The 18,122-nt window shown below is 38.6% G+C and overlaps 1 protein-coding gene across 1 annotated transcript in view; it reads left to right on the top strand.

Annotated features, from left to right (window-relative positions):
• The first annotated feature begins 267 nt into the window (after nt 1-267).
• The window catches only part of SSBP4 (single stranded DNA binding protein 4), a 401,255-nt gene continuing 383,400 nt past the window's right edge, over nt 268-18,122 (top strand). The window contains exon 1 of the mRNA XM_063455410.1: nt 268-418. Within this exon, the coding sequence (XP_063311480.1) occupies nt 363-418 (56 nt within the window). The 5' untranslated portion in view covers nt 268-362. The remainder of the gene's footprint in view (nt 419-18,122) is intronic.

Raw genomic sequence — 18,122 nt, 5'->3', positions numbered from 1 at the left:
TAACCTCAGCATTGCTTCTCCTCTCCTTAAACATGCTGTTTTGGCATTGCCCTTTTAAGAGTAAAGGAAAGAAGGGAAAAAAAAAAAAAAAAAACACAAGCAACCATCTCATCAGGGTGGGAGGAGTGTGCGATTCCTGGAACAGCCGAACAAAAAAAAAAAAAAAAGAAAGAAAAAAAAAAAAAAAAGAAAGGGAAAAAAAAAGAGCTCTGGCTGTTTCAAGATCCCCCATTAGAAAATGTGCCTGATTTGTGGCCAATGCTTTGGGATGTAAAAAACTGAAGGGGTAGCTATGGAGATAGAGAGAGTATTGCTGGCTGCTTCCTTTGACAGGTGTTGAGTAGGAAAAGTCTCAAACAAGCATGTATGCCAAAGGGAAAGGATCCACTGTCCCTTCTGATAGCCAGGCAAGGGAAAAGTAAGTGCAAATGCATTGCTATCTTCACTGTATATTTCCATGCTCTGAGCAAGCTGGGTGAATGTGGATTGGGGAATAAAGTGTAGGGGATGTGTGCAGGGCTCAGCCATAGTAGTAGGTGGAGAAGGGGGCTTGTGTTTCAGATAAGCAATGCATGTGCTTTGTTACTGATATAGATATAGCCGGTGTCTGTAATGCTCCCAATACTCCTCCAACTTCGCAATGTTTATCCGTGCTCCCCTATACAGGCTGGGTGATGCAACTTTAAAGTTATCCCTACTTGTGATGCATAGAATGCTGCCGTTTATGGGGTCAGTTCTTTTGGATCTGAACTGCAACTTAGTCATATTATCCTGACTTGTGCTCTCTATAGAGGTTCTATAGCTGCAGCTATTGTTATCAATATTAATGTGTAGTGGGTTCAGCTCTGGTGTGTGTGTTGTGTTGTGATCTGCAGGCAACTTGGTCATGTTTTACTGACTTCTGATGTGCCCAGAGGATCAGTGGTGCAACCTGTGTTATCAATACTCCTGCACAGAGGATCAATGCTCCAACTTAACGTTATCAATAATCAGGGTTGCTACTTGTGTTACCAATACTCCTGCCCAGAGGATTACTGCTGCAACTTAGTAACGTTATCCATGCTGCTTTGCGAACCCGGCAACTTTGTAATGCAATCCCCCCCCATTCTCTTGGATACTATGGTGTCCACACTACTTTCTATTGCTGTCCATAACCCTGCTTAGAACGTTAACCCTTTAATGGAGGCGTTCTATTACTTCAGCGTCAATGTTGCAACTTTTATAATGCTACCTCGTGCTCAGATTGTAACAATGTTGCAACTTGGCGGCTTTAACCCCTTGTGCTCCTGTAAGTGATGTAGGTGTTGCAACTTTGACCCGTTTTCTTATTGCTTTATACATGCTTGGGGTCAGTTTTGTGACGTTGTAGTTGTATTTATATCACTGCTGTTAGGATCAATGATGATTTCTCAGGATCTGAATATGGGACCTTTTCATCTGATTTATGACTTGTACGTGGGACCAGTACTTGCATATAACAGTAATGCTGTATATCCAAAGCTTCCCTATATAGGATCACGGGTAGAGATGTGCAGCCTTTCTGCCCGGTATTTGCCCACTGTTTTGGTTTTTATGAATTTATTATTGGCATTTATAAAGCTGCAACATATTCCGCAGCGCTGTACAATTAGTGGAGAACGTACAATGTACACAGACAAATACAAAAGGTAAAGATGGCCCCACTGCCTTGAGATTAAATTTAACCACTGAAGCTCTTTTATACTGAGTGCTTGGTTAGACAGCCCATGAGCTTACAATCTAAAGGTTATAATGGGGATTCGAGACCAGAGGTAGCAGGGAGAATTTAGAAGTAAGGGTAAAGGAAGTTCACAGAGAGTTAACTGGTAAAATGTAAAGAGAATGAGGAGGTAATTGAGTATGATCAGTTAACCCTTTAGTCCAATCTATGTATTCAGTGCATGTGCCAGTTGGTAATGCTAGTCTGTAAACTCTTGTTATGCAGACTGCCCTGTTCTGAGTTCTAGCAGAGACTTCAGTGTAGCTATTTCCATCCGTTTCGGTATATAAAATAAAATGGGTTATATCTGGCAATGTAATGCTTTGTTTCTGCTTTTCTGCCCATAAGGCAGAGTTAACTTTTTTTTTTTTTCTCTCTCTCTTCTTCTTCTCAGCCTAATTTCTCCTCCAGCCTTTTAAATAAACAAACCATGTGGATTCCCATTGGCTTTGGATTCCTGAAAGCTACCCGTGTCATTTTAAGAGGAAATAAATAAATAAATGTCATGGCTTTGTTCATTTGTACACTTGTTAATTTCTGAATTACCTTGATTGCTGGATCTAGGGTTGCGTGTGTCTCTTTAATTATGTTTGATTACCAGGTTTCATTTGTTTTCAAGCAGATTTCTTTGTGTAGTAAAGTTGTGTTTGGCAGGTTGGATACTTTACCAAAACTACCCCTTTTTATTTTTATTTTTATTTTTTATTACTCCTTAAGAATATGTACTGGGATTTTCATTTATTTAAAGTTTGAAATGTTTATGATGTACTTAGAAAAAGAAATCGGCGTAAACACAAAATTAATTTCATTTTTCTAGTGTTTATCTGGTAGTTCCCTGTACATTTTCATGGTTGAGGTTAATGGAGAATATATGTATGAGATATGCTTTGTTAGAAATTAAGACCATTAGATGACTTGCTGTTGTGTTTGAATTTTTTTATTTATTTATTTTGTGTGCTATTTAAGCTTAGTATGGTGTTCATTTCTGTGACTGAAAAAGTATGTTAATCACCCTCTTGAAATTCCGTCATGTTACAGTCTAGCATCTTTTTCCCAACCATTTTGGCTTCGTATTTGCAGTTGTGTTGATCAGAGATCTGGTATACTTGGCTGTTGAAAGTTAATTAACTCTATAATGTCCATGCAATATATTATCACTCATTTCTGTTTTTCTTTGTCTTGCTCTTGGATGTTCTAATTTATAAACTTTGTATATATATTTTATTTATTTTTAATGTTTCCATTTGTGTTCTGTCTCCTGCATTTAATCCTCCTCCTTCCCCCTCTTTTTTTTTTTTTAAACTGGTGGCTTTTTACTTTTCAGCAGCAAGCTTTATCCCCTCTCTCTACATAACACAAACACAATGCAAGGAAAGCAGAGGCTTAAAGCACAGTCAGAGACGCTACATACAAAGCCATCTGTAACAATGACCTGCTTTATAATCCTACCCCTCATTTTTTTTTTCTCACCCTCTGCCCATATGATAAGTACATCTCTCTGTCTTTGAATAAGCATTCTAGAAAACATGTGGTTGTATTAGTCTTTAACGGGTTAAATATTGCTTAGGCTCTAAAACTTAAGTTTTGAAATCTTTAACGTGAGTTAGGAGTATCAAAGAGTTAACCATCTTGTCATTGTGGTTAGACAAAGCTGATTTCCCCCCCCACCCCCCCTTTACGCTCTTCTATTCCCCTACCTTGTTCCTACTCCACTCCCCCCACCTCTCCTTACTCCCTTCCTGGTGGTTCTCAGCCACTGCTTTTCTTGGGACAATAATTCTAAAGAGAATACGGATTTACATATAATTTTTCTATGGTAGTCTCTAGTCTTCACTGTGTTTGTTAGACATAAACGACATATAGAAAAATTTTAATATATATATATATATACACACACACAAAAAAATGATTTATAAAAGTGACCATTATTTTAAATAGCAACAGGACATGAATAAATAATAGTACTTTTGCTAATGCGATCTAAAAATAGCAAATACAGGCCATATTCTTAATTTACTGTTACATTTCAAATAAAGAATTAAAAAGAAACTTTGGCACAGGAGCTGACAGCCTTATCCTCTGTGTCTTCTTATATCGGTGTGCTCTCATTACTGTCACCTACAGTGACGCACACAAAAAAGATTTTCAGTAGACTGTCAGCTTTGCTAGGCAGGGCTTCATTCTGTTGTTTACACTAATATTATTTTTTTCTATCTGTGTATGTATTCAGACCCATCTGTGTGAACTAGGACAGTTACCTTTCCAGTCAATTCTTCATGCAATAAAGGCGGATGACTTTTTTTATTGTTCTGTGCATCAAAAGTTTCTGATATTCACCTTGTGTGTTTAGCAACACAAACCGTTTACTGAAACACATTTATTTTGGCTAGTGGACATAGATATAGGACACAGTTCTAGAGTACATGTGAACATTAGTGTGTGTACTTACATCTTGCTGTATAATAATGTAGGGTTTTTCATCAACCTCTTGTTCCTGTCAAAAGTTGTAACTGTTTGTCTCATTTGTTAAATTCCCCCTTGATAAAATTGGAAAGTGCTGGGGAATAAACTGGCACTGCTAGAATGCGAATAATAATTGTAATACATACAATATTACATGCATATACAAACACACTTTGAGATCTGTTAACCTTCTTGTTGGTCCTTCTCAGTGGAGGCAGGTCGGGTGGCACCCCTCGATTGGGGTATCCTCAAATCTTTTGGCATTATAAGGACTACTGATAGGTGTGTGTGTTAGAGACAACACGTGTCTGTCATGATTATATCTTCAGTTTCTATTTTTCCTTTTATTGATGACTGTGGATGCAGCTGGTGGTTTTGAACAGAGCATGCTATATCATGGGGTTAAGTGGGTAGAGCCCAACAAGCCAGAGAAGGCATCACCCCACCATCTTTCACCTTCACCAGCTGCTACTGATCATTATGGTACCTAAAACAGAGCACATGCATTTATATTTTCCATTTCTTCTCCTCACATAATTTCCTTATCTAGAGAGCCTGTTCCTTTTTATAGTACTTTATTTGGGATTTGTATTATGTTACGTATCTGTAATAGACTAGGGTAGTTTGCACCTGGATAACCATGTGTTGATAGGAATGAATCACATAATTGGGCACCTCCATATAAAACAAGTTATGGGTCCATCAAAGTTGCATAATATATTGTTTCTAACTCATTACTTTCTGGTGTGTGTGTAGTGTATATGGTTGTCTTGCTGAAGGAAAAAAAATAATAATAATAATAATAATATAATATGCATGTATAATGGATATATTTATCCTGTTGGATGTTAAGGATAGACTAGTGCTGTAAAATATGCGCATGTTGGAACAAATTTATATTAAAAAAACAACACATTAGAAAACCATCATGTCATCTGTTAAATTATCCTTTTGCATAATTGTTTAATTCATTGTGGGATATTTTTTGCAAATATTTAATGAAAAGTAACAGAATAGAGCACTGGATTGTAACATTCTAGATATTGTTTGGCTGGTCTAAATCGTGTCTTGTGTGAAAATATCTCTTAAATCCCAGGAAGTATTCTATTTTATACACAAGGGTGAATCAAAGTGCATGAAGTCCAGAAGAATGTTTGATTCGCTATGATTGAGAGGAACTACATGAATGAAAGTTTTTTTTTTTTTTTTGTGAAAATTGTTTCCCTGTGATTGGAGACTTATTCTACCCAGGGATCGACTTTGGGCCTCCTTCTCCTGTAGTCTGGCTTCTCTGCCAGAACACTGGTAATTGAGCACTGCGCCTAGGGGGGTTGCCTCCTGGCCGTCTGGAGTCTTTCCCTCCCCCAAACCCTTTTTTTTTTTTTTTTCCCTATTCTTCCTTCCACTGTCTTGTTTTTTTTTTTGGTTTTTTTTTTAAACGGTTTTCTTGCCATACTACAAACATTGTGTAGAGTCCTTCTCCTCAACTATTTATTACCTTGCATTACAATAATCTCAATAAACATATACATAAATACCCTAAGCATATAGATGACTGAATTTACAAGACAAACCTATGTATTCACTGGCCATACTATGTAAATCATCCACCTAGCAGTTTAAATCTTTATCAAGTGAGCAGTCCTAAGATTCATCAGACACTACAGGCAAAAATCAGGTTTATTTATTTAATTTTGCATGATACCAAAATGAATGGTTAATGAATGAAGTTAGATAACTATTAGAGCGCCTGTAATAAAGGGAACTTGCTTGCGCATAATTATATAAGCAGTGGAACACCTGAAACATCAAACAGGGTTGTTGATTTTTAGCTTGAATAATTTTTGCAACCTGGTACAGCTACATTACCCAGAGTTCTGTGCAGCTTTATTCCACAGGTTAATCAATTCAATGTGGGTTTTCAGGAAACCAAAGTGTGTTGTTAAATTGTAGGCTAAAAAAATCCAAACTAAAAACATTAAAATGTTTCAAATCTGCTATTTTGGCCCAAAGTTTATTTACATTGCATACCTGACAATTGACACCTTAGTGAATAACCTTCCTCATTTATATCGCACTTATATTTCCTGCAGACGTTTACAATGTTATTAGGATATAAAACTACATATAACTGACATAATTTATAAACATAGTGGTCAGAGGCCTCATGATCTATGCTAGAATCCATAGTGTGTGTGTATGTATGTATATATATGTGTGTGTGTGTGTGTGTGTGTGTGTGTGTGTGTGTGCGCGCTCTAAGTGTCCCTTTAAATATCAGTGACAAACTGTAGTCTGGCTCAAGATAAAATGATATCCAGTAAATAGCAGAACTGAAATGTATACTATTATAACTTTGTTGGGACACCTGCTTTTTAAATGGCTTCACTGTGGTCCTATGACGTTGAAAGTAGTGGAAGTGTTTTGTATAAAGAACATCACCCCTTCTTGTTACAAAAGTAGAACACACTGGTTCGTGACTGTGTCGTCAGATGGATTACATACCTTTTGTAAAGAGAGAATTGTGGCATTGTATAGTTGCACTGACGTGACTAAATAAAGAATTTTAATAAGGAAAATAAAGTAGTGAACTCTTCACCTTGTTTTGCTAGAAAGTGGAATATGCTGAATAAAAAGTTGGAATGAGGCAGCAAAACAAATTTAATATACAAGATTACTGAAGATGCATGATGCAATTATTAAATTAGTTAGTTGCACAGCACTTCTCTAATTGCTTTTTAAATAATTTGCTCAAGAAAATGGATGCACACAATAATATGAAAACGTGGTAAATATATTTTGGGGGATATTTATGGCAAAAACATTTTAAGCACAAGCCCAAAATAGTGTAATACTAACGTGAAAGGAATATGCACTCACTTGCAGGTATTTTCCCTAAGCTCAGAATTTTTGCTAATTAAATCCGAATGCAAAAACTGAGGCACAAATAGATGATCTGGAAAATAACCATTCCTCCCAACTGTCACGATGTTGGCCGAACAGTCACGATTTTCAGGTTCTGTCCCGCCATAGTTCCTTGGTGTCATGCTTTTGTGGACAATAGGGAACTCTCCCCAACAAGAATAGCGCACATGGCACTAGGACCCTGCAGAGTCTGCCTGGGTGCATTTATGCCAGGCTGACCTGCCAGTAAACGCTTAATTCCTCCACCAGCGTCCCAATTCCCTGGATTCCGAAGTTGGGAGGTATGAATAAGTACCACTAAGGTGGGTAATAGCAACCACATACCTGAACTAATTCGATAACTAGTTGTTTAGCCGTTCTGTATAGCGTTTCAGTCTGCTGTCATTCCAATTTTGTCATACTTTTATTATCAAGTTGATTAGTATTTTTTTTTTTTTAAATAAAAGGTGCCGGTTTATTGTAGCATGTTCTATTGTACTGTCTTTCTCCATTCTAAAACTCACAATATGTCATTTTGAGCTGTTGGATAATTCTTGGAACTCTGCCTGTCACCCACAGCCACCTGAAACTTAACTGATCATACAGCAGTAACACTTCCACGTTATACAGTGCATCTCCATCCAACCATAGATGGCATGGATAAGCTAAGAGATCTCTACCTATAACTGACTGTCAGTATTACAAGTTGATCCAGCATGCAGAACTGTGTCACACCTAGGATTAAGGATAACTTATAACCGGACCTTAGAATGGCCGGACTTAACCTCCCTGGCGGTATGATTATGTCAGGAATTTTGTACCAAAAGCGGTACCATTTTTTTGCATGGAAATTTGGTGTTATGTATTGTAGGCCAGTAATTACTTTCTTAACCCCTTAAGGACCAAACTTCTGGAATAAAAGGGAATCATGACATGTCACACATGTCATGTGTCTTTAAGGGGTTAAACCTGACCAAAAGTACTCTCAGATGTGATAAAGTTCGAAACATAAAATCATGAATTATAATCTAATAAATAATATAATTTTATTCAATAATGTAATAAATAATGAAATTTGTAAAATAAAGAAAATTCAGTAAGCATCCTGGGTGTGGTAAATTTTGAAACATGGGACTGCAAATAGACCGACATCACAATCAGGGCAATGGAATCTGGTTTCCTTTCGGATTTTTTTCCATTGCTATCTCGCTTTGAGCAGCAAACTACGCACATCCTTGTAGGTGCTGCCTTTTTTGCGGTTGGCGGGATGTAATCCATAAAGTGACGACCAGTCAGGCGTTCTGGGTTGACAACGTCAACAGCACGACGTCCAGATCTGTTCACGGCCACTGATGCCGTTTGGTAGTTCACAAAAATCCGCTCCGCCACCTTCCAGATAAAGTCAGAATGAACAAGAGGCATGTCACTCTTTCCTCTGTGCAGTATATAGGCATTCCAGAGGCATTGTTCCAGTAGATGCCTGAAGATTTTTTTGTAATATTTTTGTTGTTGTTTCCGCATAGCCGGATAAAATGTCATCGCCTGATCAGCTCTATCGACTCCTCCCATGGTGTTGTTGTAGTCAATCACAAGTTGTGGCTTCATGACATCTTTCCCACCTCTTGTGTGGACCATGGCAGTGGAGGTGTTATGCACTGTACTCATTAGGCATACGTCTTTTTTGTCACGCCAACGCATTGCCATCATCTTTCATTTCTGCCAGGCAACCATTTCTCCTGTTTTCAGTTTTTTCTTGGCAAACATAGATGGCAGGTCCTAACGGTTCCATATCCATCAGTCTTGTGTTTTATCAGAAACTCGAACAGCTCAGGCGATGTGTAAAAGTTGTCCGTTGTCACACAATACCCCTGATTCAGCAATGGCTCAAGCAGTGTAAGGACTGATGACGTTGCCATCCCATAGCCGCTGTACCTGGGGTTGAATTGTGTTCCTTTACCGGTGTATATGACGGAATTCCATATATAGCCAGTGGCAGACTCGCAGAGCATATAGGATTTTATTCCAAACCGTGCTCTCTTGGATGCGATGTATTGAATCCAGCTGAGGCGTCCCTTGTAAGCCATCAGACTTTCATCAATGCTGATGTCTCTATCTGGCACATAGGCCTGCTGGAAATTTTTTAGGATCATTTGGTATACTTCCCAGATCTTCTTGAGTTTTGGCGCTGGATGTGTGGCTTCGTCAAATTCCTCGTTGTTGGTGAAGTGCAAATTCTTCATTATGAGGGAAAATCGGTACTCGGACATGATGGTGCCAAAAAATGGGGTTGCCAGCCATTTATTGGTAGTCCAGTACCATTTCTGCTGGGGTTTCCCCACCACCCCCTGAAGAAGTATTAGCCCCAGAAACTTCCAGATGTCCTCTTTAGTCACCGGTTTCCATTTTCTGTTCCTGGAAAACTTGCTATGCAGAGTAGCTGATTGCTGCTCGTTGTAGCGATTTGTCTCCGTGACAATCTTTTCAATTACGTCATCTGTGAGAAATAATTTTAGGTATGCCAAAGGATCATTGTGCTCAACGTCTACCTTCATCCCAGGTGATCCAGTAAACGGAAATCTTGGCGGCGGTACCTCATCTATACCGCAATCAATAAGGCACCAAGTGCGCACATCACTGAGCTCGGGTGCAGAATCGTCACTGTCGCCACTTCTCTGGTCACTGTCCGAGTCGGATGACGAATCTTGCCACGAATCGCTATCGCAGTCGTTCAATTCTGCGAGGGGCTCTGTGTCGCTGCCGCTGTCCCTCATCTGATCCAAACCCGCTTTGGAGATGCTAAAGTGACGCTTTGATGCCATGGTAAAAAATTTATTTTATGGCCAGAAATTACAGCAAAAAGGGCAGGCAGGGCAGTGTAGGATGATCTGAGGTGATACTGTGTCAAATCTGAGGTGATACAATGTAATCTGACAGGATTTCACTGTATCACCTAACTTTATGTGTGTGTGTCACTTTTATGCATTTGAATTACCCGCCCAGTTCCGCCCCCATGAGCCTCTGCGGCTCACAGAGACGGATCCAGGAGGGCAGATGGAGGCATCCGCCGGGGCTCTCACCGGCAATCACAGCGGGGACATCGCTGGATCGCAAGGAGAAGGTAAGGAGACTCGGAGTTATCTACCCCGAGCGTGACTCAGGGTTACCGCTTCTGGCAGCGAAAATTAACCCCGAGTCACGCTCGGGAATACCGCTAGGGAGGTTAACATATCCAAGAATAGTCAAAATACTAGCCGAGGTCAGGAACACAGAATCAGACACATGAGGGAAAGCCAAAAGTCAAGGATACCAGATATCAGGGAAGTCAAAACGAAGCCTAAGTCAAATACCAGAAAGGAGGAGGGGGAACAACCGGACTTGTGTACCGATTGCAAACAAGCGGTTTGAGCAAGGACACATGAAAAGTATTCGGTATACGTAAGGATGCTGGAAGGGCCAGAGAATAAGAAACTTTTTTTTTTTTAATCTACTTGCATCACAGGAAAAGGAAATTACCTAACAGATCATTAAATAAGCTGTGTACATGTTGACTTATTGTGCATTGTACAGCAGTATTTAGTATGTTTATGAAGTGTAGATTTCAGTCTAATATTAGGAATCCAATTCTGTGGAAAGCATTCTGAGTACTCGGCTACACTACTTCCTATTTCCTGTTTACTGTACAAGTTATAAAAATTAAGAGAATTCAAAAAATTTAAAATGAGCAGCCTATCAGAAAGAGGGGGTCATAACATTTTGTAGTGATAATCCTGAGATTAAAGACATGGTACTCAAATGAGCCATCTTCCAGGATGAGAAATGTGGTTCTTATTTGGGACCTTCTCCTCAGATTGTTGCTAGCAAAAATAAAAAATAAAACATTAATTTTGAAATTTTGAAAAATTATGCATTTGAGTTTCCTGCAGAGGACAAAAGGAAACATAAAAAAAACTGGTCACAATTCAGCAGGTGGTTGGAAATGAACTTCTAGTGATTGTGGACTCTAAGGCATTTAAAAGATTCCGCGGTTTGCCTTCTTTAACTTACTCCACGTTCCCAATGGCATCCCCTGTGCAACATCATCAGCAAGTACGTCCAACTTGACTCAGAAGAAACCACGCAAGCAGACAGAGAGCCCAATATTATTAACAAACAAAGGAATATTAAGAGAATTAAAATAATGTTTTTAATTTATTGCATATCCACAATTAACAGTCATGCGGCCATCAGAACTTAATGCATTTCATGTTTACCTGCTTGGTTTCTTCATACTCACGTCTCTGGAAAATCTGCATACTACCCTGATCAGTATACGGACTCTTGGATCTCCACCCCTTGTATCCTCCATTCCACTTCCTACTCCTTACTCTCCACATACGCCTCAAATTGGTGGTTTGTCAAGCAGTCTTCTTAACTGAAAATATCTGTATGCATCTACTTCAATCAGAAAGCAACTGCACTCTTTTGTGTTTGATTTTTTTTTTGTATTTGTACATTTTTAATTTGTTTGTTTATATCTGAGCAAATATTTATGCAGTTGTGTATAACTGTGAAAGTTCATACTACACTTGAAAAACATCATACATATTGATTTGCAAATGTTTAGACTCTGAGCACAGCCATTTAATTCCTGCTGTAGCAACACACATTTAACCTTGTATGGGTCTAGGTGTAAATATAACTATTGATACATTATTTTTAATACAAAAATTAAGAGTAGATGTTATAGTGTGAACCCTAGAAAGCGAGAACTAATCCTGCTTTACATTGTGAAGCTCATATGGTCTGGATCTGGTGCAATATGAACCCAGGATGTTTTGATGTATGAGATATAAAGTGTCTGAGAGGGTAGAAAAACCCAGAATAGACATGGACGTTAAAAGGGATAGATTAAAAATGATGTAACTGATGCACTCTGACAATAACACTTTGTTTATAATGCCCGTGATCATACTGCTATCAACACACTATTTTTGGGGGGTAAACTTAAAGGGAAACTCCAGTGCCAGAAAAACGATCCGTTTTTCTGGCACTGGAGGGTCCCTCTCCCTCCCACCCACCAATCCCCGGTTACTGAAGGGGTGAAAACCCCTTCAGTGACTTACCTGGGACAGCGGCGATGCCCCTCGCCGCTGTCTCCGCCTCCGCGACGCTCCTCCTAGTGATTACGTCGGCCGGTGGGCGAGACTAATCTCGCTCACCGGCCGAGGAGACCTAATGCGCATGCGCGGAAATTCCGCGCATGCGCATTACGTCTCCCCATAGGAAAGCATTGAAAAATCATTTCAATGCTTTCCTATGGGGTTTTGAGCGACGCTGGAGGTCCTCACACAGCGTGAGAACGTCCAGCGACGCTCTAGCACAGGAAACCTGTGCTAGAACCCAGGAAGTGACCTCTAGTGGCTGTCTAATAGACAGCCACTAGAGGTGGAGTTAACCCTGCAATGTAAATATTGCAGTTTATGAAAAACTGCAATAATTACACTTGCAGGGTTAAGGGTAGTGGGAGTTGCCACCCAGACCACTCCAATGAGCAGAAGTGGTCTGGGTGCCTGGAGTGTCCCTTTAAGCCAGTTACCTGGAGTATACATTAAATAACATGATTTATTCACTCATAACTTCAGAATTTCTTGTTATGCATGACCCCAAATATGTCAGAGTTAAATTATATTGGATGTCACCGCTGCTGAACAGAGTATCCTAAATTACAGAAGAGTGTCCTCAAGATGCCACATTCTAAGTACTATTTTGTCCTATTGAATGATCCTCAAGGTTGTGTCAGACTTCACAACTTTATTTGTCTAAAAGAAATTAGTAGATTTTACAATGCTCTGCCCACATTTCTACAGACAGATGGGTGTACAAATATGTTGGGCTAATTAGACATTTGAGTGCTGCCATTTGAAAAACACACCTTTATAAAGAGTGATGTCATAACCTTGTATGGCCACCAAAAGCCTAGAAATTCATATAGTGTGTACAATAGACTTGGAGGTTTGCTTTGGTTCGATTTGCAATTAGTCCAATTTGAGCTGATCAGGTGATTATCGAATACCCAAAGTCCAAGCCGAAATGTACCCGAATAATGAACCAAACGAGTCTTGCGATGGGCAGACATAAGTCTTATTTAGAAGCCACTTAGTCACAAACACTGGCCAAAATTGGCGTTCAAATTAGTTTTTTTTGCATTTTTCACACACAAACAAATATAAACACTCAGTGTTTCTGACCAAGTGGCTACTAACAAAGACTCGACATACCCCATTTGCAATACTTTGTGTTGTCTACTATTGCAAATGGTATGCCATCATGGGGGTAATTCTCATTCCTGGACTACCATACGGTCTCAAAGGCAACATAACCAATCTGTCAAATTTCAATGTGAAAAAAATGAAAAATGTAACATGCTATATTTGACTCTGTAACTTCCCAAAACACCATAACACCTGTACATAGGGGGTACTGTTTTACACGTGAGACACAGCTGAATACAAATATGTGTATTTTATTGCAGTAAAAACAAACTGTATTATGACATTCACAGTTAAAATGTCATGTAGAACAAATTTTTTTTATAGTTTATTCATATTAAATTATGTTTCATAGCTAAATATTTGATGTTAAATGAAAGCCCTGTTTCCCCTACATAAAATGATATATACTAAGTGTGGGTGCACTTAATATGAAAGAGGTGAAATACGGTTGAACAGACACATAGTCAAATTTCTGGTTTTGTTTACGTTTTGTTTTGATCACAACGTGTACATTTGGCTCAGTCCTTAAGGGCTTAAAAGGCTGGTGGGGAGAGATAAGTATCAGGGGGCTTGGCCAGTGCCCAGTGTAGTCCAGCCTGCCTTAACAACAGAGCTGCAGGAACAGTTATAGAAAGTGTAAAACACTGTGTGTGAGGCTGGACAGGAAGTGGAAGGGATCACTTCCCACGAACAACCTCTCACACAGGAAATGCGTTGCAGGAGGAGCAGGGAAATCTCTCAGTGATGCACAATGTATAACTTCACCTGCAGCTCTTATATAATTACTATGACTGGTCTACAGAGACTTAGAAGGGTGAGTACTTTGCAAATAACCCATCAAACTACAGCACTCAAAGCTTAAACCTGCAAATAAACCTTTTCCAAAATCCCATGTTTAACTCCTATTAAAAAATAAACACCTCATGTACCCCAATACTAAATTTAACCTAACGCTCTTTCCCTGAACTCTGTCATCTTAACCTGGCCTTCTCAATCTTAATCTTAACCCCTCTTAGCTGTTATTCATTTTAACACTAAGCACACTACATAATCTAATGCTGATGTTAACCCCTAACTAACCTTAAACACCTCTTTACCCCAAACACTTATCTTTAACTCCCTATACTCAAATATTCATATACATTACATTACTAATAGAGCAGAAATATGCACATAAATATATTTATACATATGCAGTTGTCAAATATAAATATATAGTTTTGGGCCTACAATGTCCAGTTAATAAATTCATTATACTTATTTAATCTGCCTTTCTTCGTTGGGGAGCAGGGGTGCCTTAGCATTTTGTGCTTACTGTCACCTAACGTAAATCCTGTTCCTGTTTTGGAGGTGAAAACTTATGTGCAAGGTGTACCTTTAATAACCTCTCATCATAATAGACTCATATGCTTGCAAAAGTGCATTAAGTTTGGCCAAAAGATGAATAAAAGTTTTCGTATATCCTAGAAATGGAGAGAAACCAATAAGATGTTTAGCCTAAAGACCTGGTTGTTAAAGGTACACTCCAGGCACCCGGACCACTTCTGCCCATTTCGTTAAATATATCAGAGTGAAAAACAGAGGCAAGATTGACTGATCTGGAAAAATTTACCAACTCTGTATTGTTACCGCTTGGTTATTTTTGCCATTCAGATTTTATTTGCGAAAATTCTCAGTTTAGTTTACAATACTGCTTGTGATAAATACGTAAGTCATTCTCCTAGATATGATAGCTGTAAATTCTGCTGCGTGTTGGATACATATTTATCTCAAAAACCTTTTATAAGAATGTAAATATTATTAAAACCAAACTTTGCATGTGTACAATATGTAATTGTAGCTGAGTAAGTATATAATGTGAATGTCGTAAACATCCTCAAAAACAATCAACAATGTAAATCAAAACAAAAATTGCCATGCCCAGTTCAGCGAAGGGCAGAGTTACGAATACTCTGCATGTTTAAAACTGAGATTTGTTATGTAACCAGTCAAGGTTATTGTTAAGAGCAATGTTTCCTAAACATGATATTTTATACTTAACTTGACTTTTAATTATATTTCTTAGAACCAAATAAACTTGTTTTTAAATTATTTAGATTATGGAGGCATCATAATAAATCTGACGGAGGGCTTTGAGTTAATAATTGATTGTTAAATGTTATGTTTAGGCTAGGGTTAGTGTTCGTTTTAGTGTTCTAAGGTAGTGTAGGTGAAAAGGGGGTAGGGGTAGTATATGCCCCAGTTCTTCCCAAGAGTACATCTCTCAGACTGCATGGAGGTGATCTGTGTGGGATCATTTATGGAGTAAGTTCAGACGTCACCTTTTTAAGATCAGAAGTAGGTTTAAATGATAGTTTCTAGTTTCGGCCCAAGCAGTGATTTTATTTTTATTGTTTTTCCTTTTATTAATGCAATTTATTTGTTGAGTAAAGCCTGAGAGTGCATCTTATAATTTGAATTGATGTGTTTTGCGCTGGATAACATTTATTGGTGGGAAGTATTGTGTGTTCTTTTAATGTCTCAATTATATTTTCTACATGGAAACAAGTGGCGCTACTACAATTTTGTAAGATTTTATTATGTTTTCATTTAAATCCATGATTTAAAAAATCTGATTTCAATAAATGTAATTAAACCCACTATGTTGGTATACAATGAGACCCTTTTTAATACACATTTTCTACACACGTTGTTCAATGACATAGTGGGATGCTGTAATAATGATTTATACGACAGATTTATGATTTTATCAGTATATTTATAAACTTTTTATTTTACCAGAAATGATTAGTTGGAATTGCTCTTATGTTATTTTTGTTTGTTTTGTTTTTCTTGTGACTTGGAGATACCTTTGTTTTAAATAGTATACATATATGTAAATCTATCTGGAGCCAGGGGCTGTCCTGATTTAGCACCTATGTAAACAATGTTGAAAATTGTATTTGACTGCTTATATTTAATAATATATTTGAATTTCATTAAATGTAGATCAACATATCATCTCCACAACACAAAGAACTGTGGGCAACAAGGTTCTACTTTGCACTGGTGGTTTATCTAACCAAGCAGGAAATGTAAAGAGATTAAAGTATGTCCTTGAGGGACCCTAACCTCGGACCAGATCTTTCCTGGTAACAATGAGAAGCCATACACCACATTTACATATGAATCTTTACCATTTGCATATGAATTGAGATAGAATGGCGATGTGTTATTCCAAAGCCTTCTCAGGACAGAGAATTCTATGGGGGAGGGAGGTCAGTTTGGCTAACCCATGTCGTGTGTGTGTGAGAGAGCCCTTTTTTCTGTTGGCTACCCATAAACAAAGTGCATTGGTAAACTAGATCTTGAGTTACAGAGTGGTGATTACATACTTTGACGGAATTATGTCTTTGGGTTTACCATAAAAAAATCTTGAAGTGTGGAAAGGAAATAAAGAGCTAGTTGACAGCAACAATATAATATTATTAAACCAGGGAGGGTTAGCTTGCTTTAAAGGGACACAAACCACTTCTGCTCATTGAGGTGGTTTGGGTACAGTGTCTGTATTGCCCTTAGTCCTGCAGTGTAAAGCAATGTTTACATTGTAATACTAAGGCAGCCTCTAGTGGCTGTCTACAAGGCAGCCACTATAGGCGCTTCCGGGATTATACCGGACTTTTGGCCCCCTAACTGACGCCGGACTTACTCACGCTCTGCATAAGAACATCCAGCATCACTAAAAACACCATAAAAAAGCACTGTGATAATGCTTTCCTATGGGGAGAACCTGTGCTCGGAGGAGGAATCGGATGAGGAAAGGATTTCTAACCCTTTATTGGCAGAAGGCTTTGAGAAAAGGGGAGGCAGAGGGAGCTTTAGTGTTTGGAATTTCTAACACTATAGTATCCCTAAGTATAACTTGAAGTTAGGATAAAGGCCACTAAATCTTCTCCCAAGGTTATAATCACCAGGTCCTTCAAGAAATTTAATCTTGAATCCTTTCTAAATTACATCAAGAACCTACCATGGCACAGATTAAATCTAATTCAAGATCTAGACTGTGCAATTGAATGATTTCAGTCCAAAATACTGTTTGGAATTTGCATGCCCCGCAGTGTAAAGTGTCAGTAAAAGGGGCACATCTGCCTTGGGTTACAACTTATTCAAATGTACTAGGGTAGATACTCATGGTGGTCATAGTTCAAGCGTCTTGGCTCGATGAACGATCACTGGGCATATAGACAATGGGGGAATGCATGCACAAAACAAACAAAAATGGCAAACGCCCAATATTTCAGTGAAAATTTGAACAATAACATATCAAACCCTAGACCCTTTTTTGAAAAATCATAAGTAACCTACAACTCCCTCCCCCCCACCCCCTCTGCCCCCCGTCCACTCGAACCCTCCACTGTCAAAGTGGACATCGAAATCCTGCAACAGCCCTAAAAGCCTTCCAAAAATGTTGTCAGATGTTCACCACCCTGATTACTGAGCTTATAAATGACATACATTCTGAAATTACAGATGTGGATTAGGCCCCACTAAATTTGCAAAGACCCCATATAGAGACGTTTCATTTTAGATCTGTGCCTCTCAGTGTTATTAATAAACATCTTAATAATTGAAATGGTAAAAACTAGTGTGATTCTGATCAAATCCCAGGAATATTGCTGAAGCTCAGTGCGCCGGCAATTGATAAATCTTTTGTAACCTTAATCAATGAATCCTTGGTGTCTGGAGACATACCCAAACTTTGGAAGACTGCAAGAGTAGTACCTATC

The sequence above is a fragment of the Pelobates fuscus genome, chromosome 5, assembly GCF_036172605.1.
Source record: "Pelobates fuscus isolate aPelFus1 chromosome 5, aPelFus1.pri, whole genome shotgun sequence".
Classification (NCBI taxonomy): domain Eukaryota; kingdom Metazoa; phylum Chordata; class Amphibia; order Anura; family Pelobatidae; genus Pelobates; species Pelobates fuscus.
Note: the sequence above shows the minus strand (reverse complement) of the source record. Positions and strands in the feature narration are given on the sequence as shown.